Source organism: Ammospiza caudacuta, chromosome 5, assembly GCF_027887145.1.
Source record: "Ammospiza caudacuta isolate bAmmCau1 chromosome 5, bAmmCau1.pri, whole genome shotgun sequence".
Classification (NCBI taxonomy): Eukaryota; Metazoa; Chordata; class Aves; order Passeriformes; family Passerellidae; genus Ammospiza; species Ammospiza caudacuta.
This window is the reverse complement of record NC_080597.1, coordinates 11,334,648-11,354,614: the sequence shown is the minus strand read 5'-3', so window position 1 is coordinate 11,354,614 and position 19,967 is coordinate 11,334,648. Positions and strand designations below refer to the sequence as shown.

Below are 19,967 nucleotides of genomic sequence, written 5' to 3'. Positions count from 1 at the left end.
ATGGTTTGTTGCAAGAGGCTACTTTGGACTTCGTTGGAGATGCTGATTTATTCCTGCTGATGTGCTGGCTGTTTTCTTACAAATTGAGCATGATGATACTCAGAGATACATATAGAAATCATTTCAGAAAGCTCTGCATAGACTGCCAGATTGTGAGGCAATAACATCTGGTTTTGACGTACTTGCACTATCTGTTGTAGATGCCTACACATACCTTGGGCACAACTGAGTTCACCTAAAATGCAAAGTCCATGTAAACTCACTGAAGAGAAGCAAATGCACCAAAAGGTGGTTTAAAGCAGGTCACCTACTATGTAACCCATTATTTGCAACTTTCCACCCTGTATCAAACAATTGGCTCCTTTTCTCACTCTCCCTTAGGCTGCTGCTGCACACCTGTGACTGCAGCTACCATCAGGAGGTTACTGAGGACATCTGTGCTGATGGATAGAGGGATTGTGGGGCAGAAGACCCAATGGGGTTTCAGCTGTGGAAGAGGAAGCTCCTCTGGGAACACTGGGGAGGCATCTTCAGAGCAATGGGAAACAAAATCCTGGGTGTAAACCCTCTTGGTTTCACCTGGGTCAGCTGTCACAATGACAAGTGTGGCATTGCTAAAATGCTTCACAGTGCATGCACTATAAAGGTGCTTTACAGAGGATTGTATTGAAAGATGAGAAAAGAACAGCATAGGACAAGAAGGTATTTTGTTAGAGGTCACCAGTGGACCATGATTTCCAAGCCTGAGCTGGGCATCCAGTGCTGCTGCTGCTGAAGCATGCAATGGCAAAGTCTGTTTGCTTTTGTGTGGTGCTGCATGCGGAGTAATTTTATTCTCATTTGTACAGTTTTGAAGTCTCTGTGACTTCTACAACACTGAACCTGAGACATGCTTTCTGAGCAGATGACTGGGTCCCATCCAGTCCCAGTGACCAAAAAGTTACAGCTCTTCTCAAGTCATATAAAAACTTCATTTGAATATAATGTAAGAAAAACTGAAAGTAAAGGGTTCTAATGTATCTAATGTATTTTTTTATGTTGTCCAGGTCAGGGGTAAGAGCAGTCTGACATGTATTCTGCAGATCTGGTCCTACAAGTGTTAATGTCAGAGATACATCGAACTCCTTTTTGGCTTTAGTTTTCTTTCTCTTTCCCCTGGACATCTGTCTATGTAGAAGAGAGGGAGCACGTGTCCAGCTTCTGTCCAGCTCCTCGTTCTCAGACACTGGAAGTAGCACCAGGGAAATGCTGCTGGCTTCAAACAGTCTACATTAAAGCAGCACAAAACCAGTGCTCCTTTTCAAGACAACTACATGTAGGGTTTGTAAAGCTGTTGTGGCGCTATTTGGTCACTATGGGCATCGTGTAGCCAACCCAGCCTTTTCAGGAAACCCCATTTTGCTCTTTCATGGCATTTCTATTGGAAATTCCATGTTTGTGTTGACCAGCAGCAGCTTTGAGCTCCATTAATGGAGAACAGGTAAGTTATGTGTCTATAGAGAAGTTACACATTCTGAGAAAAGAAAGGTAAGCAGATCCCTTGTGTACTCCAAATGCTGAATGTGCTTGAAAGGAATGTGACACATTTCACACCATCTAGCATTGTGAATTTAGGTTTTGTGTCTCTTTTATATTTATTAATGAGACTTATTTGGCAAATACTTTCTACTGTATCTGAGGGAGAGGAGTGTGAGACATTCCTTGCCATTGCCTCTGGCCCAGCAGAAGAGTGACTGGAAAGGGACAGCCCAGGTGTCCTAACCCTCAGTTCTGGGTATGGGAAGGGACTGGTCTGATCCTGCTCAGCCCTTCCCTCGCTGTTGGAGTCTCATCACCACAGACTTGGTGTCATGCCACAACTGCAGCCTTGGCCCCGCATCCCTACAGCAGCCAGAGGATGGGAGAGCGCTGGAACTGGACTGGGAAACATGCCATAGCTGAAACTTGGAAAGGAACGGGGGAATCGCGCACTCTGAGGGCTGCAGAGAAGGAGGTGGCACGGGCGGCTCTCACTGCCGACCTCCACAGCACGGCCTGACAACACCAGGGAGACCACGGGCGTTTGTGAGGAGGTTGGAAAGCCTCAGTCCCCGACGGCCCCGCGGATCCACCGCCGCTCCCGGGGCCGCCAGGCGGCGCCGGCCCGGCCCGGAGCTGGGGGACAGCGGCAGCGTCCGGTCCGGTACAGCATCCCGGGCATTCCTACCTGCCGTGCCAGCGTCCCGGGCATTCCCGGCTGCGGGCACAGCATCCCTGCCGTGCCAGCGTCCCGGGCATTGCCGGCTGCGGGCACAGCATCCCCGCCGTGCCCAGCTGCAGTGCCAGCGTCCCGGGCATTGCCGGCTGCGGGCACAGCATCCCCGCCGTGCCCAGCTGCAGTGCCAGCGTCCCGGGCATTCCCGGCTGCGGGTACAGCATCCCTGCAGTGCCAGCGTCCCGGGCATTGCCGGCTGCGGACACAGCATCCCCGCCGTGGCAGCGTCCCGGGCATTGCCGGCTGCGGGCACAGCATCCCTGCCGTGCCAGCGTCCCGGGCATTGCCGGCTGCGGGCACAGCATCCCTGCAGTGCCCAGCTGCAGTCCCAGGTTCCTTTCCCTCTGCAGTCCCGGTGGAGCCCCGGGATGGAGCTGGGATCTGTCACGGCTCAGGCACAGCCGGCAGCTCTCGGCTCTCCGCCCTGCCCCGGCACGGCCGGCCCCGCTGTCCCGCAGCAAAAACCGAGCTCAGACCTCAGCGCTGCTCTTCCTGGCTCACAGGAACAGGAAAGTGGGGCTTTGATTGTCTTTCTTAATTTCATCTCGGCAATACCAGGGGTTCATGGTTGTCAGCCTGAGTAAATTAGCGTCATTGTGTCACCCAAGCCAGGTGGCACCAGGTTTGGCCCGGTAAAAGCAGCTGCAGGCTGTAAGAGAGGTGCAAAGGAGCTGCTGCCAGCAGGATCCCTTAGCAGGGAAAGCAGCTCGGTGGATATGCACATGTGTGTGCTCTCCTTGCTGCTGGAGCTGCTGTGAGGATGTGAGAGCCACAGCCACACTCAGGGTGATCCTGACCCTGTTCTGAGGATGTGTCTGCCCTGCGAGGTTCTTAGAGCAGCTGTCTGCTTGGCCAACCTCCACAGCAAAGTAGGGCAAGGACCCAGCACTGCTGCAGGCTGGGACACATGGCAGGCAATTTTCTTAGAAGCTGGGCTGGAGATGTTTCCCTGCTGCCAGGTCTGATCCCAAGGATTTTAACCTAGCAAGTGTTTCAACTTCTGACATCTAGGCAGTAACTGCTTCCTGAAGGCTCTCCCTGATCCTGGGTGTTTGCCTCCAAGAGGTGATCTCTGATCTCCAATTCTCCCTGAAATGAGATGACCAAGGACTGTGACCTCTTCCCCATCACCTGTCACTGTGAAAGAAATACATCTTATATCCACTTACAGGCTTTTTCCAACTCTGCTTTAGGGAGAGCACACATCTGGTCACAAACCAGTGGGTGGGCTTTGCTGCTGCATTGAGAGGTTCTGGCATTCCACATTGCCCCATAACTGCTGGCATGCCTTCTGTGATTTTTTTTCTTCAAGAAATGGGAGTGCAGGACATGCAGAGGCACACATGGCATCTATAACTTGCAGAGCACTGGGCCAAGCCCTGCTCAAAGATGCAGGCCACTGAAATCTAGTCAAAAGGCCCTGTTCTTTCATCTGAGAACAGGTGCAAATTAAATGGCTGTGAAATTTGCAGCTGATTCCCAGACACTACGTAACCAGAATCAACAACTTCTGTTCCACTCCAACAGATTTCACATCCATGTGCTCCTGCTGCTCATTAACATTGCCTTAATTAGGCCACTGCATTCCACAGCAGTCTGGTGCTGCAGCAGAGTTCTGATCTGGTGGGAGGAGATCTTCCACCTGCTTGAGAAACTTCACTAAGTAATTGGGAAAATGCAGTGGATTGAATCCAGGTGAAGCATCACAGGTCAGTCACTAATGGCTCCTCACAAGGATTGCTTTCATTGCAAGGCCACCTTGTGAGGAACTGGAGAGCAAAGCACAGCCTTCACAGAAAGGCTGCCACTCTCTGGCACAGAGAGAGTTCCCGAGGACCAGATTAGATCTTCGTAAATTATTAACTCTCTTAATTATTAATATTCTTATTGATATTATTCTTTATGTCTGATTTACCAAAATGCCCATGATCCAACCCTTTCACAGAATCACTAGGTCGGAAGAGACCCTCAAGATCATCGAGTTCAACTATCTCCTGACCTCCCAACTAAACCATGGCACTGAATGCCACATCTAGTCCTTTTTTAAACACATCCAGGGATGGTGACTCCACCACCTCCTGGGGCAGACAGTTCCCTGGGGCTCAGGGGACTCTGTGCCAAGGAACCTGCTGGGGTCCCGGAGGGGTTGCAGTGCTGGGCAAGGTGGGTGCAGTGCAGTGCCACGTGTGTCAGTGTGATGGGATGCCCCATGTGTGCACAGAGCAATGTGCCTGGGGCACAGCAGTGCCCTGGTGCCACACAGCCAGTCCATGGCCTCCTGCTGAGCCAGCCATGGGGACAGAAATGCCAGGGGAGGAAACAAAACAAGATAGGCATTGTTCTTGAGGCTGCTGTGGCATAGACACTGCTGCAGTTGTCTTAGGTCCTGAAGGGGCATCAGATTTATTATGCCCCTTTATGTCTCACTGAAATAAAGCAGGAAAATAGGAATCTGTTTGCTCCTTTTTTTTTCCCCCTTTCTTCTATTTTAATCTTCTAAAGTTACAGAGCTTCTAGAAATTTCAGAATAGTCATGAACAGGGATCAAGGCACCTAGAAAGAAAAACCTGAGTAAAATCCAACCATGTTGTGTACTAACTCTCCTAAGTAACATCACCTGTGTAGTCTGATCCTGTCCCCTCTTTTCTCCCTTTCTCTCAGCTTTGTCTCTTTTAACATTTCTGTCATTTTTGTCTAGCCTGTTGGACACACTTTGAAGTCTGAGTGATAACTAATCATCCTGGGTTTGCTGCTGACTCTGCAGCTCTGGGGGTAGATGGCAGTCCTGGCACCAGCTGAATGTTTGAGACAAAGGTCACATGGAAAGTGGGAACTGAGAATCCACATGGATTTCATAGGAAGACTAAGCAAACGTGCCTCTTAAAAATAAAACAGAAAAGAGAACGTTTTGTAAATGAAGGAAAAGATGTTTTTTTTCTAAATGAAGGAAAAGATGTTTTTTCCCTAAATGTAAACAGGAGTATAATGCATGCTCCTATTGCAGGTGGGGAATGTGCCTTTTAGGAAGAGTCTGGGAGAATATGGAGATAGGTGGGAATAGTGAATAGGAGGAGAGCTGAGAAGCATCAGGACCTGAACAACTTTTCAGTAATGCTCACACACAGCAGCCATCAGTTGTCGCCTGTGCTTCTGAAGGCCCCAGAAGGGTATATAGTGAGATTTGATTTTGATTTTCTAGCACAAAAATGTCAGGAAAGTCATGCACTCTCCTTCCACATTAGTGCCTTACTACTTCCTACATCTCTTGTGTTAGGTTAAAAGCAGCAGTGTCTGTGAGCTGTGAACCATGAGGTGGATTTCTCCTGATTTTCTAATGTGGAGATTATGTACCTATGAGCTGGCCAAAGTGAAAGGGCAGTGTTTGTATTAGGGATTATGCTTTCTGCCTGCCTGTGGCTGCAGGGGAACAAACGCACTCCATTACCCAGGATGGGTGCTCTCACAGCTCTGTGCTCTGTAATGAGTATGGAAATGGTATTTTAAACTGTGTAAATTATTGTCTGTCTCCTTGTTTAGAGGAGTTTGGCCAGTTACTGTCAAGTTATTGGCTAAACCTAGTGAGAAGACAGTACAAAAATTATCCTGTCAAGTCTGCTTTTGTCTCAGCAAAAAAGGTGAAAATTGCATCTTTTTGTTTCAGTCTTTTCTCTCATTTATAGTGTAGCAATAGTGTAAGTTATATGTGTATGTGCATGAGATGGGGGTTTACCCAGGCTCCTTGCTAACTTTATAAAGCTGTCCCTTCCCCTTGGACTTTCCACCTAATTTCAATTTTTTTAACTCCAGGTTTTCTAAAAGCTTGTTTGGTTTTTTGAAATAAAAACCACAAACAAAAAACCCCCACCAAAGTCAGACAAACAAAACCAACATATAAATTAATAGCAGATATTAGCTGACTACTGCTTGTTTTCAGCCATAGCCCTTATAAGTACAGCAGTTGCGAGTAACCACTGGGAAACACTAAGGAGAATGAGATTTCTGTTTTCAGCACTGTCTTTCTGTCATCCCTTGTAGACCATAAATTCATTTAAATTTTCAGGTTAGTTGAAAACTTATGTCCAATAGAATCAGTAAATTTGGCTTTTAAAAACCCCAGACATTCTTCATTACTTCTACCTGCCTTAGTGTCTAGATAGCTTTAAAAATAACAAATTCTTCAGTCTTCAGTGCATTCATTTAATAATTATAAACATTCACTGGGCTAAAAGGATTCAAAGGAAATTAGATGTGCAAGTAACAAGCCTCATGACTATGCAACAAAGTGGGAAATTTTCAAATCACGGTTTTACAGAATGTGTATGAGTTCACTGTTCTCTATTATCTATTTAGAAATCATGGCCACAACTCTCTTATTAATGTATGAGGTAGAACCCAAATGTATAATAATTTCAATCACCTTCATAATTTTTTTAAAGCATTGCTTTAAGACTCTCCATTATCACATGCAAAACTGCAAAGTCGATTCCACTTGATTTATTTCATTTGTTATTCCAACAGCATCACAAACAGTTCATTGTTACGCATCTCTCCAAATAATGAGTTCAAGACATCCTTTCCTTCCCTCCACTTCATGCTGCACATTTCATCATGGGTAATTGTCTGATGGAGAAGGGAAGCAGGTAGCCTGGGGCTATGAGAAAGAAGCAGCATCAATGAACAAGTGTTGGACACAGGTCTTACACCCTCTAAGGACCATGGAATATTTGAAGAATGGATAAAAAAAAGAAACAGGATGAAACTAATCAACAGATGATTAAAAAACATAGTTTAGCTTCCCTCCCTCATCATAATGCTATCCATCATCACAGATGTTCTCTCCTAGGATGGGAAACTTCCAGACAACCATGAGATTCCCATGAAAGGTACTGGATGAAATTAACTGAGCTCTGTCTGAATGCTGCACTTACAGTACTTGTTGCAACAATTAACATGAGTCTAAACACTTATTAACTAATCAGTATATTTTTAAAAGTCTAAGGAAACTAAAAAAAAAATCACATAATGGTGCTAAATTAAATTGGAGTAAATTAATTTCTTGGGTACTTAAGCCTGTGCTTTGCTGGACTGGCAGCATACTAATCACATAAAATGCTTCTACTTAGAAATACTCCCATTTCTTCTCAACCTACAAAATGTAAACAACCCCTGTTCCTACACACGCAGAGTGGAGCACATGTTCCTCTCCTGATGAGTGTGATGTAAAAGTACATCAACTTCTTCTTCTTCTGTCTATTTGGAGGGGCAGGCTGTTTGGAAGGCAGAGAAAGCATCCAGTCAATTTGCTAAAATTCAATCTGCTACTTTACACATTTTTTTTTATCCTTGATGCCAGTTTTCCAGGGAAGTTCCCATGTGAAGTTCTATTCAGCTGCACCTGCTGCCTTGAATGAGCTCCTAATAGCAAGAGTAAGATCAGCTAAACATGAAAAAAAATTAGAAATGTTTTGCAGCCCATTAAATTGCTATAATTTTTCTACTTGAAGTCTGTATATATAATTTCAGTGTAAATAATCACAAAAATGTTTGGCTGTGAGAAGGGTCATTTGCTGTGAGGCTGGAGGGACAGAAGTTTCACAAAAATATTTTCTTTAGGTTGCATTGGAAATTTAGACAACTGATTTAGGTTCCACCCTAAGGTCATTCATAATTGTTGGAGTTTGGTATATTGAATTTTCTCTGCTACATCCCACCATGTAAAGCCAAGAGCAGAACAGGAGAGGAGCAGTGTTGCCCTGCCTTGTGTAGAGTGTAGAGAATACCATTTTATTTCTGGGGATGTTCCAGCTCTGTGGATCTCCTTTGTAATTTAAAAAACCTCACAGCTCTTCAGTAAGAGAGTCTGAGACTCAGCCCATGATCTACTGAACGAAGACAAATAATAACCGCCAAAATAACAGTTCTAAATTATATTGACACTTTGTATGGCCATCACACCTGAGTATCTTTATAAAATCAGGATGAGTAATGCAGTTCCCAGTGAATTTTCAAGATCCTCAGAGTTTTTACTGTATGTTTCCCTGCAGAGAGCAGAAACATCCACCCACCTGCAGTCAGGCACTGCTTGGGGGACTTTTTCGTAAGGGTGCAAGAAACTTGAACTGCACAGCAAAAGAAACTTTCAACATGCAAACCTGAAACTGGTAAACCTTTGGAAATGTGAAACTAACAGCAGCATCATGTGTAGGCATCATGGCAAAGTAAGGGGGAATATGGACATTTTTAATTTAAAATCTTTCTCATAAAATACACCCAAATGTTCAGAATGAGGGGTTTTTGTTTGTTGTTTTTTGTTTGGTTTTGTGGGGGTTTTTTTTTGTTTGTTTGTTTATTTGCTTTGGTTTGGGGCTTTTTTGTGAGCACAGAATTCAAATTTAGGTCTTCTCTGAATACCTAAGTACAGAGGGAGTGAGGGGCAAAATACTGACTGGTGAGAAGCCCCCAGCAAAATTCCCTATGCCTTCAATGAAGGTTGGGTGATGTCTTGCAGGACTATTTATGAACTTCAACATAAACCTGTGAACAAATACTTACAGACCTTGGGGCTTTTGGTTTGGTTTTCAGAGTGGCTGCACCCTTCTGGTGCTTTCTGATTTCAGAGGGAGCTGTAGGTGGTTGAGCATTTCTGGAAGTGGAGATTTTAGCTGTGGTGTTGTCTGCTGGGTCTAGGGCTACCTGGAGTCCTACATACCCCAGGGGTCTTTTAGGAAGTTAAGATGGAATGGCTCCTGGTTCTGCATCCAAGCTCTAATCCACTCACCAGTCACACAGGGGAATTTTTTTTCCAGTTTGTATTAACAATCCTGTGTATCATCATGCTTTTGACTCTTGAGTCAATCCAGGGTGTTTTATTCTGTGAAATGAATACATATTTATTTATCACTGAAACATGAAGATGTGTCCATGCTGCCTTTCAGCCTTACTGTAAGATTTGTGCTTTGATGAGGTTTTTATAGTTTTCCCAAGCTCATTCCTGGCTCTTTGTTTGTTATCAGCAGTGATGGTGCTGCTCCTCTGAGGATCTGAAAACACTCTGCTGCTGTTACCTTGTCTGGAGGCTGAAGGCTCTCATTATTTCACAGGGTTTTTATCTGGTGTGCAGCCCATTGAAAAGCAGGAAAATTTAATTATTCTCCTATATCCTGTCAGGCTTCAGAGATGGTTCTGATGTTTTTTTACCAGAAAATGTTCCTGGTATTCCATTGGCTCTAGGAGGTATGAGAACAGTATGCTCTTGACAACATTATTCATTGCTTTTTTTTAACTACATGTCTGCATGCTCTAAGTGCTGCAGAAACACTAAGGTTTTATTTATTTATTTATTTTTTAACAGGATGTCTGAATTGACCAGTATTCATAACCTTTAAAACATAATAATACCTATGTATCTGAATTAGATGGAGGAATAATACCAAGAATAAATAATTATCCATAAACACTCGAAGTAAAGTTCTTTCATGTAACTTTTTTATTGGCATCCTAATACTGCCCTGGAAAGCTGTTTAGATTTTTTATCTAAAGGAAGCACTTGCTACTTCTCTTTAAGATGAACTATCCCATTAAAATCACAACTGTTGTGAGCAGGAACAACAGCAAAGGCAAAAACCTGCATGCTTTTCAATATTAATCTTTAATAAAAATGAAACTTGCATATTGCCTTAATTAAGTCGGTGGGATTAGTCAATTGCTCAGGGTTAAAAATGGGCTATGTAGATGGCTAATAAGGATTCTGAATTAAAAAAAATAATTTGCAGGTTCAGCTGAAGTTTATACTCCCTGTGGTTCCATGTTCTGACACTCATGTAAGTGAATGACTGCACTTACATCAACAGAGCAAACATAAAAAATGCCAAGTACTTAATCAAAAAGTATGAAGATTAGATTTTACTAAATTACTTAGATTTTACTTAATCAAGTTGCTTCAAGTGAATGTTTCCTTCTTGTGGCAAAACTTAATAAGGTAAGAGAAAACCACATTAGTTTCTATGCAGGCATTTTAAGAGGGAGTTTTTGTTGTAACAGTAAATTAAAATGGGAGTTAGATGAGGCAGGGGTTTAAATCAATGGCCAATATTGAATTAATTTTAATAGTATAAAAATATTAAGACCCAACCTGTCAGAATCCCTGAACAATGCTGCTCTCTGAGAGCTTTATGAAATTGTTGGGATGGTTTCAGCCTTGTTAAAAATTGTCAATGATATTCTTATTTTTCATAAAAATCGATGGCTTTTTTATAAATATAGTCATAGATTTAGGAGCAATTTGTTTGCTGCTGAGTCTTAAAAAATACTGGTTGCAGGATAATATCTTTTTAGAATACAAATGAATGAAGAGCCTGGATTTTATTAAAAAGTAGAAAAATGAAGGACTATTATCAAAATTGGTTTTTGTACTTTGAATTCTGCAGGAAATCATTGGAAGCCTTCAAGAAAGACAGGGCCTGTTCTATAAATCTTGATTTGGTTTATTTGCATTCATGTGTTCAGTATTGTTTTATATTGTGACTAAATGACCAAAATAAAATTACACATATGCATGCACATATTCAAAAACCCTTCTCTGTTTTATAAAAGTACCAGAGAGAAGTTTTGGATCTCTGCTTTGTGATTTTCTCCTATGATTTCCATTTTCCATGTATGTTAAACTTTTGTCAACATTTTTCCTATATAAATACCCTGTTATTTCATGTAAAATTAAAGTATTTACAGGAACAGAGATGAATGAAATAAGTTAACTGATAATATAAATTTCTCAAGTCTTCCAGCTTTGTTCACTAATAATTTCGGATGGTTTTTTCCCTCCTGATTGAATCTCACAATAACACTTTGTGAAGTTGCAAAATTTTGCCCCTCTTTTTATTCAATTACATACAGATGCACAAGATTTAGTATATTAAATTGCTCAGAACTTGAAGCAGGAAAAAATGGAGGCACAGAAATTGTGTCCTGAATTCAGGTCACAGAGAGATTTCAGGAATGTCAATTGTCTACCACTCATCCTTTCTTCCTAATGAGAAAAAAAAATCAGAGTGTGGGGCCTATTTTTTCCTTTCCTCTCAACTCATTGGGTAATGATGCAGAGGAAGCTACCAAATTGCAGAGATAATCTGCAATGGTCTGAAATCAGACTTTTAAATTAAGTTTAATTGAGCCCCAGAATGCATCAGTGACACAGTAGGATTCAAAGGGAAACACAAGTGAAAACATTTTTCACTGGTCCACCTGAAAAGCCTGAGATCAAAGGTGTTTAGGTGGCAATAAGAAGGAAATAAATCTGTCATTGGCATTTCCCTGGGAATAATAAAAATCCATTAGCTTCTCTGGAGGAGCCAGATTATTGGTTGTGAAGTAAAAGACATGAAACTCATTACTATCTAAACTATACTTAGGATGATTAACTGGATCAAAACCCCAAGCAAGTCAGGCTGTTATATTTTTAAAACCTATTTAACTTAAATATTTCTGGTTGTAAGTGTACAGGAAGTATGAGATTCATGTTTGTGATGTGCAACACAGAGACCAGAGCCATGAGCCATTAAGGATTCTGCAGCTGAGTCAGTGGACAAGAAAACCAAATTCTGGGAGAAGAAAATGTGATCACATAAGAACTCAGAAATCTGAAAAGGAAGGAACTGAGAAAGATTTTTACAAACAGTTGGAAAACTACTTTCATGGAAGTGAAAACCCTAGCAAAAAACCATATTGCTGCAGCAGGAAAATACAAGGTAAGAGTAATATTTTAATGGAGACGTGCATTATCCAAGGGCTCTTAGGGCTGTGATGGAAGGAAAAGGACACCAAGCAATTCATAGGCACTTCTTGGGAAGCAAAGAATCCCTGGACAATGGAGGTTCTGCCAGAGGAGCAGAGGAAGGTAGCACACCCAGTATTTCAGTAACATGTTTTTAATCCCTGTGCGGAACTATGAGTATGTGCAGTTCTATAGCTCCTCTTTTCAATAAACTATTTCCACCACAGAACTCTCCTTTCCTTTTAGGAAAAAGAAAACATTTTTCCACAGACCAACAAAATGAAATAATAAAGATCTGTTTTGGAGACACTGTTGGTTTCAGATGGACAATTAACCTGGGCAGTTTAAATCAGCATTCCTGTGAATGCTGGAGGTGGGATTATCCCCCTTTTCTACAGGCAAAAGTCATAGATGCTACTAACTTTGAGTACATAATTCAAGACATAATTCCTCAATCTCCAGGATATTTGTATTCAAAGGCCCATATTATGCTCAAAACACCCCCTTTGTTTATGCTCGTTGCAGCTGTGAATGCTCTGTAACTCCAACGAGATTCTAATTCATCTAGAAAAAGAGGAACACATCCATATTAAATTCCTCAGAGGTTTGTAGCAGAGATAGCTTGATTTAGTTTAAAAGTCAATGTTCACTTGCATTATCCATAAAAATATATTTTCCTGCAGTTATTTTGCTCATTCACTGTAAATCTTCTAAATCCTGCAAAACCTAGGAATGTATCCTGAACTCAACTGTTTTCATGCCAGGCACAGAAAAAGAGGATAGGAGAGGTGTTGTGCAGAAAATAACACTCTACATGTGTTCATGTATCAATGTATCAAAAAGAAATGTTTCTGACTCAAATAAATTCACTTTCGTGGACTGGTCCCTGTTTTGAAGCATTTGCAGGCACATGACTCTTTAATCTCATAACTGCAAATTAGTGATTTTTTTAAAAAAATTTCCCTCATGGACAGACAATAAAGAAATCCCATATGAATGCCTGCTCTGCAACATTTCACCTTTTGCAACTGAGGTTTTATTAACTCCTAAGCAAGGACAGAGACATTAAGAGAGGCAGGTGCTGCTGCTTTCACTGCTCAGATCACATAATCTTTCTGCATAGCTGTGCCCTTTTTTTACTAAGCTTGCCCAGAACTTTTAAAATTTGCTTTTGCTGTAAGATTTTTCAGCTCCAAATGAACACTTCCATTCTGGCTGAGTGCTTCAAATTGAGTTGAGATGAACTAGGGTTTGGATTAAGTGATCTTTAGATGTCCCATCCAACCCCAATCATTTGGTGATTCCCAGTGGGACTGAAAAAACAAGTAGTTCACAGGATCCTTTCTACACTTTCACTGAAATTCCAGAAACCACAGCCTGGAAACAGGAATTTCAGCTTCTGCCAGGCAACATAACTCCATTTCCTTGCAGATCTTATGGGTGTTAACATGGATCTTAATTAAACACATGCTGTTTGGCCTGGAGCTAGGTAGGTGAAATTTTGCTAAACTTGTAATGGCTGCTTCCAGGCACAGGAACTGTTTCTGTTTAATTTTGTTGCTCCTTTTCTTCTTTCCCTTGAAAGTTTTGAGAGAATTTTTCTGATGAAAACACAGAAAGTGATTGAAAAAAAAAAAAAAAAAAAAGAAAAGCAAAATGAGAGGAATGGAAAGGAATCAATAGAATTTAGAATTCTGGTGAGGTGAGAAGTGAGCCAGGCAACTGAAACCATCAGGGAATTGGAAAGGAAATGGAATGGAAATGCCTGGCACTGGTTGCATGCAAAGAGCAGGAACATGAACCAGTTTGCTGGGCAGGATTGAACATGGAGGCAAAAAAGGAGGAAAAGTTTCTGTACAAGGAAACTGCAACCAGGGTCCTGTGACAAAACCACAGAAGACAAGGAGCTGGAGTGTAAAGGGAGAAGTGCATGTTTAAGAAGCATTTCTGAAGTTAGAAATCACTATTAGGTGCAGCAGCTTGTGTAAGGCAATGGTGGACACTGAGTGGAACAAACTCTCTCCAGACCTCTTGGCTCTGAGTTCTGAACAGCAGACAGGCAGCCACAGGGTTTATGTGTGGAAAAAACTCCTTGCAGCATAAAATAGCCTTGTAGTACCATATTTCCTCTCCAGGGCCTTCCAATAAATTGGTTGTAATTCTGACTAACAATCCTCTTTGTGAGACCTAATGTATTCATCTCATGTTGGATCCAGAATTCCTCAGCTTGCCTGTCTGAAATATGTTCCATGACCGAAGCAGGTTTCTCTAGTCCATTGGTGGATAATCTTGGCAACATCTGCACTGTCTCTTTCTCTCCTGAAGTTAACAAGGAACTCATTCTAATCATTGACTTGCTGGAATTTCACAATGCAGTGACAGAAGGGATGGCAGGGGGTGAATGTTCACCACAGCTGGCTGTGGGCTGGCCCACTGCAGCTGGAGGGACACAGCTGGCATTGAGTGCCACTGGCATTAGGGAGGGGTTCAGTGGGCTGGATAAAGAGTCAGGTGGGAAAACTGGAAGTGGTTGGGCAAAGGGTGGGAATTGTGTGCAAAGGAGCCTGTGACTTGGACAACGTGCAGACCTGGGGAGGAAGACTGAGCCTGGGGTTCAGGAGTGGGAATTGGAATCTGAGAAAAATGAGAGCTGGATGAACTTCTGAGACTGGGAGAAATTAGGGCAGTCCCAGTGGGAGGGGTCAAGCAGAATCAATCAAACATGACAAAAAGAACAGAACAATTGTCTTCAGCCATTAGAGTGTATTCTCCTTCTGATCCTAGAGAAAAAGGCACAGATCCCCATGGCTATGACTGATGCATGGCTTGACTATCATAACCTATAACCATCTTAGAGATGATCTCACAATGGATCTACAAGATGGAATTTAATTAATTTAGGCTGTGCTTAATCCTGGCATTTCCTAACTTCACTGGGCTTGACCTCACCACATTAGTACATTCTTTACAGCGCTCTAGAGATCACAGATATATTATAAATGTATATAGCATTAGTCTCAATTAGCTACTCTCTATTTTTTAAAATGAAATTAAAATATTCTTTGATTTTAAATATGGATTTGGCTTGTGTGAATTTTCCTTTTGATTTTTCCTCTTTTATACAAATAATTGTAGAAGTGCACTATGAAGCAGTTTGTCAGTAGTAACTATGACTTACAGAACAGTCCCAGGTGTATGAACATTAATTATGACTCATTATTAACAAATGCATTAACTGATCATTCATTTTATAATTACTTTTCAAGGATCTAGCCCATCCGTGTTAGCTTTGCAAAAACCCCACAGAAATCTACTGGAAGGACTCTCAGAGCACACAGCTGATCCTAGACACAAGCTGTGTCTTTCTCATTAGCATTTCTTTTCAGTCATAAAAACTGCCTCACAAAGCAACCTCATTCTAGGAGCCAGGGCTTTAAAAAAATGTAGACTTTTGGGACATGTGATTAAAGAATTTTACACATTGAGAAGAGGCAAGATGGTGGATGCTACAGGTGGTTGCATACAGCTGAATCTGATTCTGTGATACTCTGTGAATTCTCCTTATTGTCTGAATCATGTATCATTTGCTTGTTTTATTTTAAAAAGCAATCTTTCTTATGTCTAACCTTACCTCCCCCGTTCTCTCATCCATCCATTGCACTACATAAATACATCTTGTGTTCTGTAAAACCCGTCTTTGCAATCCTTCCTCACTAACTCACTCTTCTCTCTTTCAAAATGTCTCTATTTTCATTACTTTCACAAATTTCAGGATTGCTATGAACTTGCCCTATAGTTTATTTATTCTTTGTGGTAATGGCCACAAAAACAGAAACACAGAAAACAGATTTCCAGCTTAGTCCTCTGACCTTCGGAAGGTCTGTTTTCCCTAGTCTTCCAGCCTTCCATAGCAGTGATTGTGAGGGCTTAACAGAAGTTTCTTTGTGATTAATTTATATTCAATTAGCTTCAAATGGTTTTAGTAGTTATCAAGAGTTTACATGGTTGGGTGGCATTGGGTTGTCCTACAGTGAGTGGCTGAGAGAGATGGGGGTGTTCAGCCTGGAGAAAAAGAGAAACAGGGGGGACCTGAAAGGAGGTTGTAGCCAGGTGGGGAATTGGGTTCTTGTCCCCAGTAACAAGGGATAGGATGAGAGGATAATCCTAAACTGTGCCAGGGAAGGTTTAGGTTGGACATTAAGAAGAATTTCTTCACAGAAGGGGTGATTAGACATTGGAATGGGCTGCCCAGGGAGGTGGTGGAGTCAATGTCCCTCAAGGTGTTAAGGAAGGGCTGGGTGTGGCACTCAGTGTCTCGGTCTAGTGTACAGCTCAGTCATAGGCTGGACTCCAATCTAATAAATTCTGTGATTATTAGAGGACATTCACTTTTTTTTTGCTATGTAAGGTGACCCACAGTCCTGCAGATCTCCTCCAGGAGTTTTACGGGCCCAGAGGAGCCCTTCAGAGCTGGTTTACAAGCACAGACCAACACTTTTACTGTCACAGGGTGTGACTGAACAGTGGGCTCTGAAAGGGCCGAGTGGATGCCCTTGCCTTGGGAGGATGCAGCCCTTGTGTGGAGCTGTTCGGGGAGCGCTGCCCGCCGGCCCCGGCTCACTGTGGTGCCAGGCCGCTGCGATCCACGCCATGCGACAGCGCACCGTGGCTTTGCCAGGGCCCCGCGCCAAACCTCGCCCTCACGGGCAGCACATGGCGGAGTGTCACACCTGACCTCCCTTCCCCACGAAGCCGGTGACAAGGCCACTCTCCCCAGACGCTCGTCACTCAGGTCCCTGCAGGAGCAGCAGACCCCACCCGAGAGGTTGCTCTGTCTCTCCTGGGATGCCCAGGACATCCCACACAGCTGCCGGGCGGACGCCCCGACCTTCAGGGGAGCCGCCCCGCGGGCCCGCCCTCCAGGCGCGGCGCTGGGCGGGCAGGCAGGTGAGGCGGCGCCGGCCATTGGGAGCGGGCGGTGACCGGCGCCGAGCCGCCCCGCCCCGCCGCTATATGAGGCGAGGGGCGGGCGGTGGGGCGGGCCTGAGCGTGTGCGGGCACCGAGGTGAGCGGGGAGGCGGGAGAGAGTGAGCCGGCCGGGCGGTGTGGGGCCGGCGGGCCCCGCAGCGCGGCGGGAGGCGCAGGAGGCGAATCCCCGGTAGGAAGGAGCCGCTGTTCCTCCCTTCTCCGCTCCTCCGCCACCGCCCCGCTCGGGGAGCCGTGGCGGCCATGCCCTTCTCCCCCCGGGAGGAGCTCCCTGGCCATCCCTGGCAAGGACGCGATGGAAGGCTCGTCCTGGCTCCCCCGGCGGCGGAGGCTGTCCCGGGGAAAGGCAGGATTTGCCCTGGCTGCCCGCTGGGGTGATGTGGTGCGGCCTCCCCGGCGGCGGGCAGGCAGAATTGTGGTGTCATTGCTTTCCAGGAGCAGGTGTCCGTAAGTAGTTGAAGATGAGGGTGGCCGAGCATGTCTTGCAGAAACTCTGCTCAAGGTTACGGCCCCTCCAATGGTAGCCGGTGTTTTGCCGTGGCACAGGCATGTTTTTTGGGATGGGTGTAGGCAGGGACCAGTTCCTCACGAAGAATGATGCTGTTGTAACTAAGCTGGCTTAGTTTGCTTTATCAAACGTTTTTTCTTTCTTTTTTTTTTTTTTTTTTTCTATTTGTCTGTGTGGATTTTTTTTTTTTTTAATTGAATTGACTGTAAGTTCTCGCTTGGATTGCTGCAGAGGTCATGAAAGGGTGAACTAGATTTAAGGGGATTGAGAAGAAGAGGGGCCACAGCTTCAGGCATGGCCCTTCTAAATTTTCATTCAGGCTGCAGCCCGGATGCCGGGCTGGCGGTGTGATTTGCAATTGCTTGCTTGCAGTTTTTCCCCTGTGGGTGATGTGTGCAGGAAACCTGCCTAGTTTTATATGGTCACTATATTGAGTTTCTGGAATCATCCCCTGTGCTGCCTAATTCTGCCTATGTAAAGGATTTTTGGTGTCTGCATGGGTGGGGAGGCTGCTAACAATACGAAGTTTGCCTTGCTTTGAAATTCTTGCTACAGATATTTTGAAAGGGAGGGAGAAACGTGGAAAAATTGTGGTCGCTCCTTCCCGAGGCTCAGTTTTGTGGCTAAATGTTCTGTGACAAGAAAAGACGTAACTCGAAAAGGGGGGGAGCACGGTGTGAGCGAGCTAAATAAGAGAATTTCTTTGCAGCTCCATCCATTTCAATGGTGCGGCTTTCCCAAGCCCCTTTCCATCGTCCATCATCACCTTCAGGCCGGTCGGAGGAAGGGGAGGAGAAGAGGATGAAGGCGGCCAAGCAGCAGGTGACCCCGGCTGGGGAGAGCCCGGCTCCCGCCAGCCCCCTGCAGTCCGCGCTGAGCACGGCGGCCTCTCCCTCGCAGGCCTACGAGATCTACATCGACAACGGCCTCATCTGCCTCAAACACAAGATCAGGAACATCGAGAAGAAGAAGGTAACTCGGTTTTCTTGCCCGGTAGTAAAGCTTATTGCCTTTAAAATAATATTTCATGTTATTTCTATTATTTTTAACTGCTGGAATAAGGTTATTTGTGTATATAGAGAACTAATGTATGTTGATCAAAACTGAAGATGCTTCTTTTGACCAAATCAGTTCAGAACAAACTTGCATCTGATTTAAACGTGATTATAGTCTTGCAGAGATCCTTCATCAATTATATGCATCTGATATTAATTTAGATGCAAATTGTTTGTAAAATCAGAAGTTAGAGCAAGTGTTTTCTCTTTGGAATACGTATTTAATATAGTCTGACATTTCCTCAGTGGAAATGTCAGATTATATTAAATATGTATTACCCTTTATTTTGCATAAATATTTGACTTACATATTTTAAATACAGGCTAATGTTACTGACTGGAAAACTTTTGTACAGAAATTGTCCAAAACTTGATCACTCATTTTAAGCTCTGCTTTCCTGAGGCTGGGGGAACAGAACAGTGTTGGTAACAATAATAACTGAGATAATTATTGTAGCTGGGGCTAATCAGACTTCTGCGTTCTAAGGCTTTTCAGCTGATTGGCAGGTGACTGTGTGCTTGGCTTTGAGTTGAGAGAATGTTATTTTCTGTAGGATAAAAGATGTGAAGGTGCCGTTGCTTTCAGTGCTGGATCAGGATCACATGTAAAGCAATTGTATGAATAAGTTGTGCTACTCTAAATGCCTGAAAAGCTTTTAGTTATGTCTTAGGGCAAGGAGAGAGAGTAGATCAGACATCTGTCCATGTGCTTAGGGGACTTGGTCCTCCTGCAGGAGATGCAGTATTACTGCTGTCTCATGTCATGCATCATGCTGTGATTTTGAATAACATCAGACAAGCATGTTTTCTTTTTATGATTAAACAACTATGGGTTGTATTCTGATTCTGTCCAAGGAAGCTGCTTCTTGTGGATTTCTCTGGTACCTTTGATTTTCACATGAATGACAGTATGGCCTTATCAGCAAATAAAACTGTGACTTAGTAAAATAAGTAGAAAGTATTCCTAGTCTTGCACTCCTATAGGTACTGTCAGTGAAGCTCTAGATACACACATGGAATAGTATTTGATTTCATGGCAGTGAAGTCACCTTTCTTTTCCCTAAAAAAGTTTTGCAATATCAAATAGCTTTGTTTTGTATTATTTACATCAGCATTTAAAGAATGCTTTGGTATATTGGAAATACACTTGTTAACTTTCTTAGGGAACAGGGCTATAAATTTTTGGTGTAACTAAAGCCAAATTTTTGAAAGATGTAACAAGGATTATTCAAGGATGATATGACTAAATTCCAGCATTGACTTGGGAAAGCTAAACAAGCCTTCCTTAAACAAGGACACTGGATGTATTTGAAGCCATTTAAAGATCTTGGATCAATGCATTAATAGTTGCTAAATGAAACAAAAGTAGGAAGTAAGAACTGAAAGATCAGTGCT

General features: G+C 43.3%; 1 protein-coding gene across 6 annotated transcripts in view; it reads left to right on the top strand.

Moving 5' to 3' along the window:
* Window positions 1-18,240: 18,240 nt before the first annotated feature.
* Window positions 18,241-19,967, top strand: part of CAPRIN2 (caprin family member 2) — a 32,000-nt gene continuing 30,273 nt past the window's right edge. For 5 of the 6 annotated variants that reach the window (XM_058804521.1, XM_058804522.1, XM_058804519.1 and 2 more), the window contains exon 1: window positions 18,245-18,489. In XM_058804521.1, coding sequence (XP_058660504.1) covers window positions 18,319-18,489 — 171 coding nt within the window. In that variant the 5' untranslated portion in view covers window positions 18,245-18,318. Of the gene's footprint in view, window positions 18,490-19,967 lie in introns of all 6 variants that reach the window. The other variant, XM_058804517.1, reaches the window with a different exon arrangement.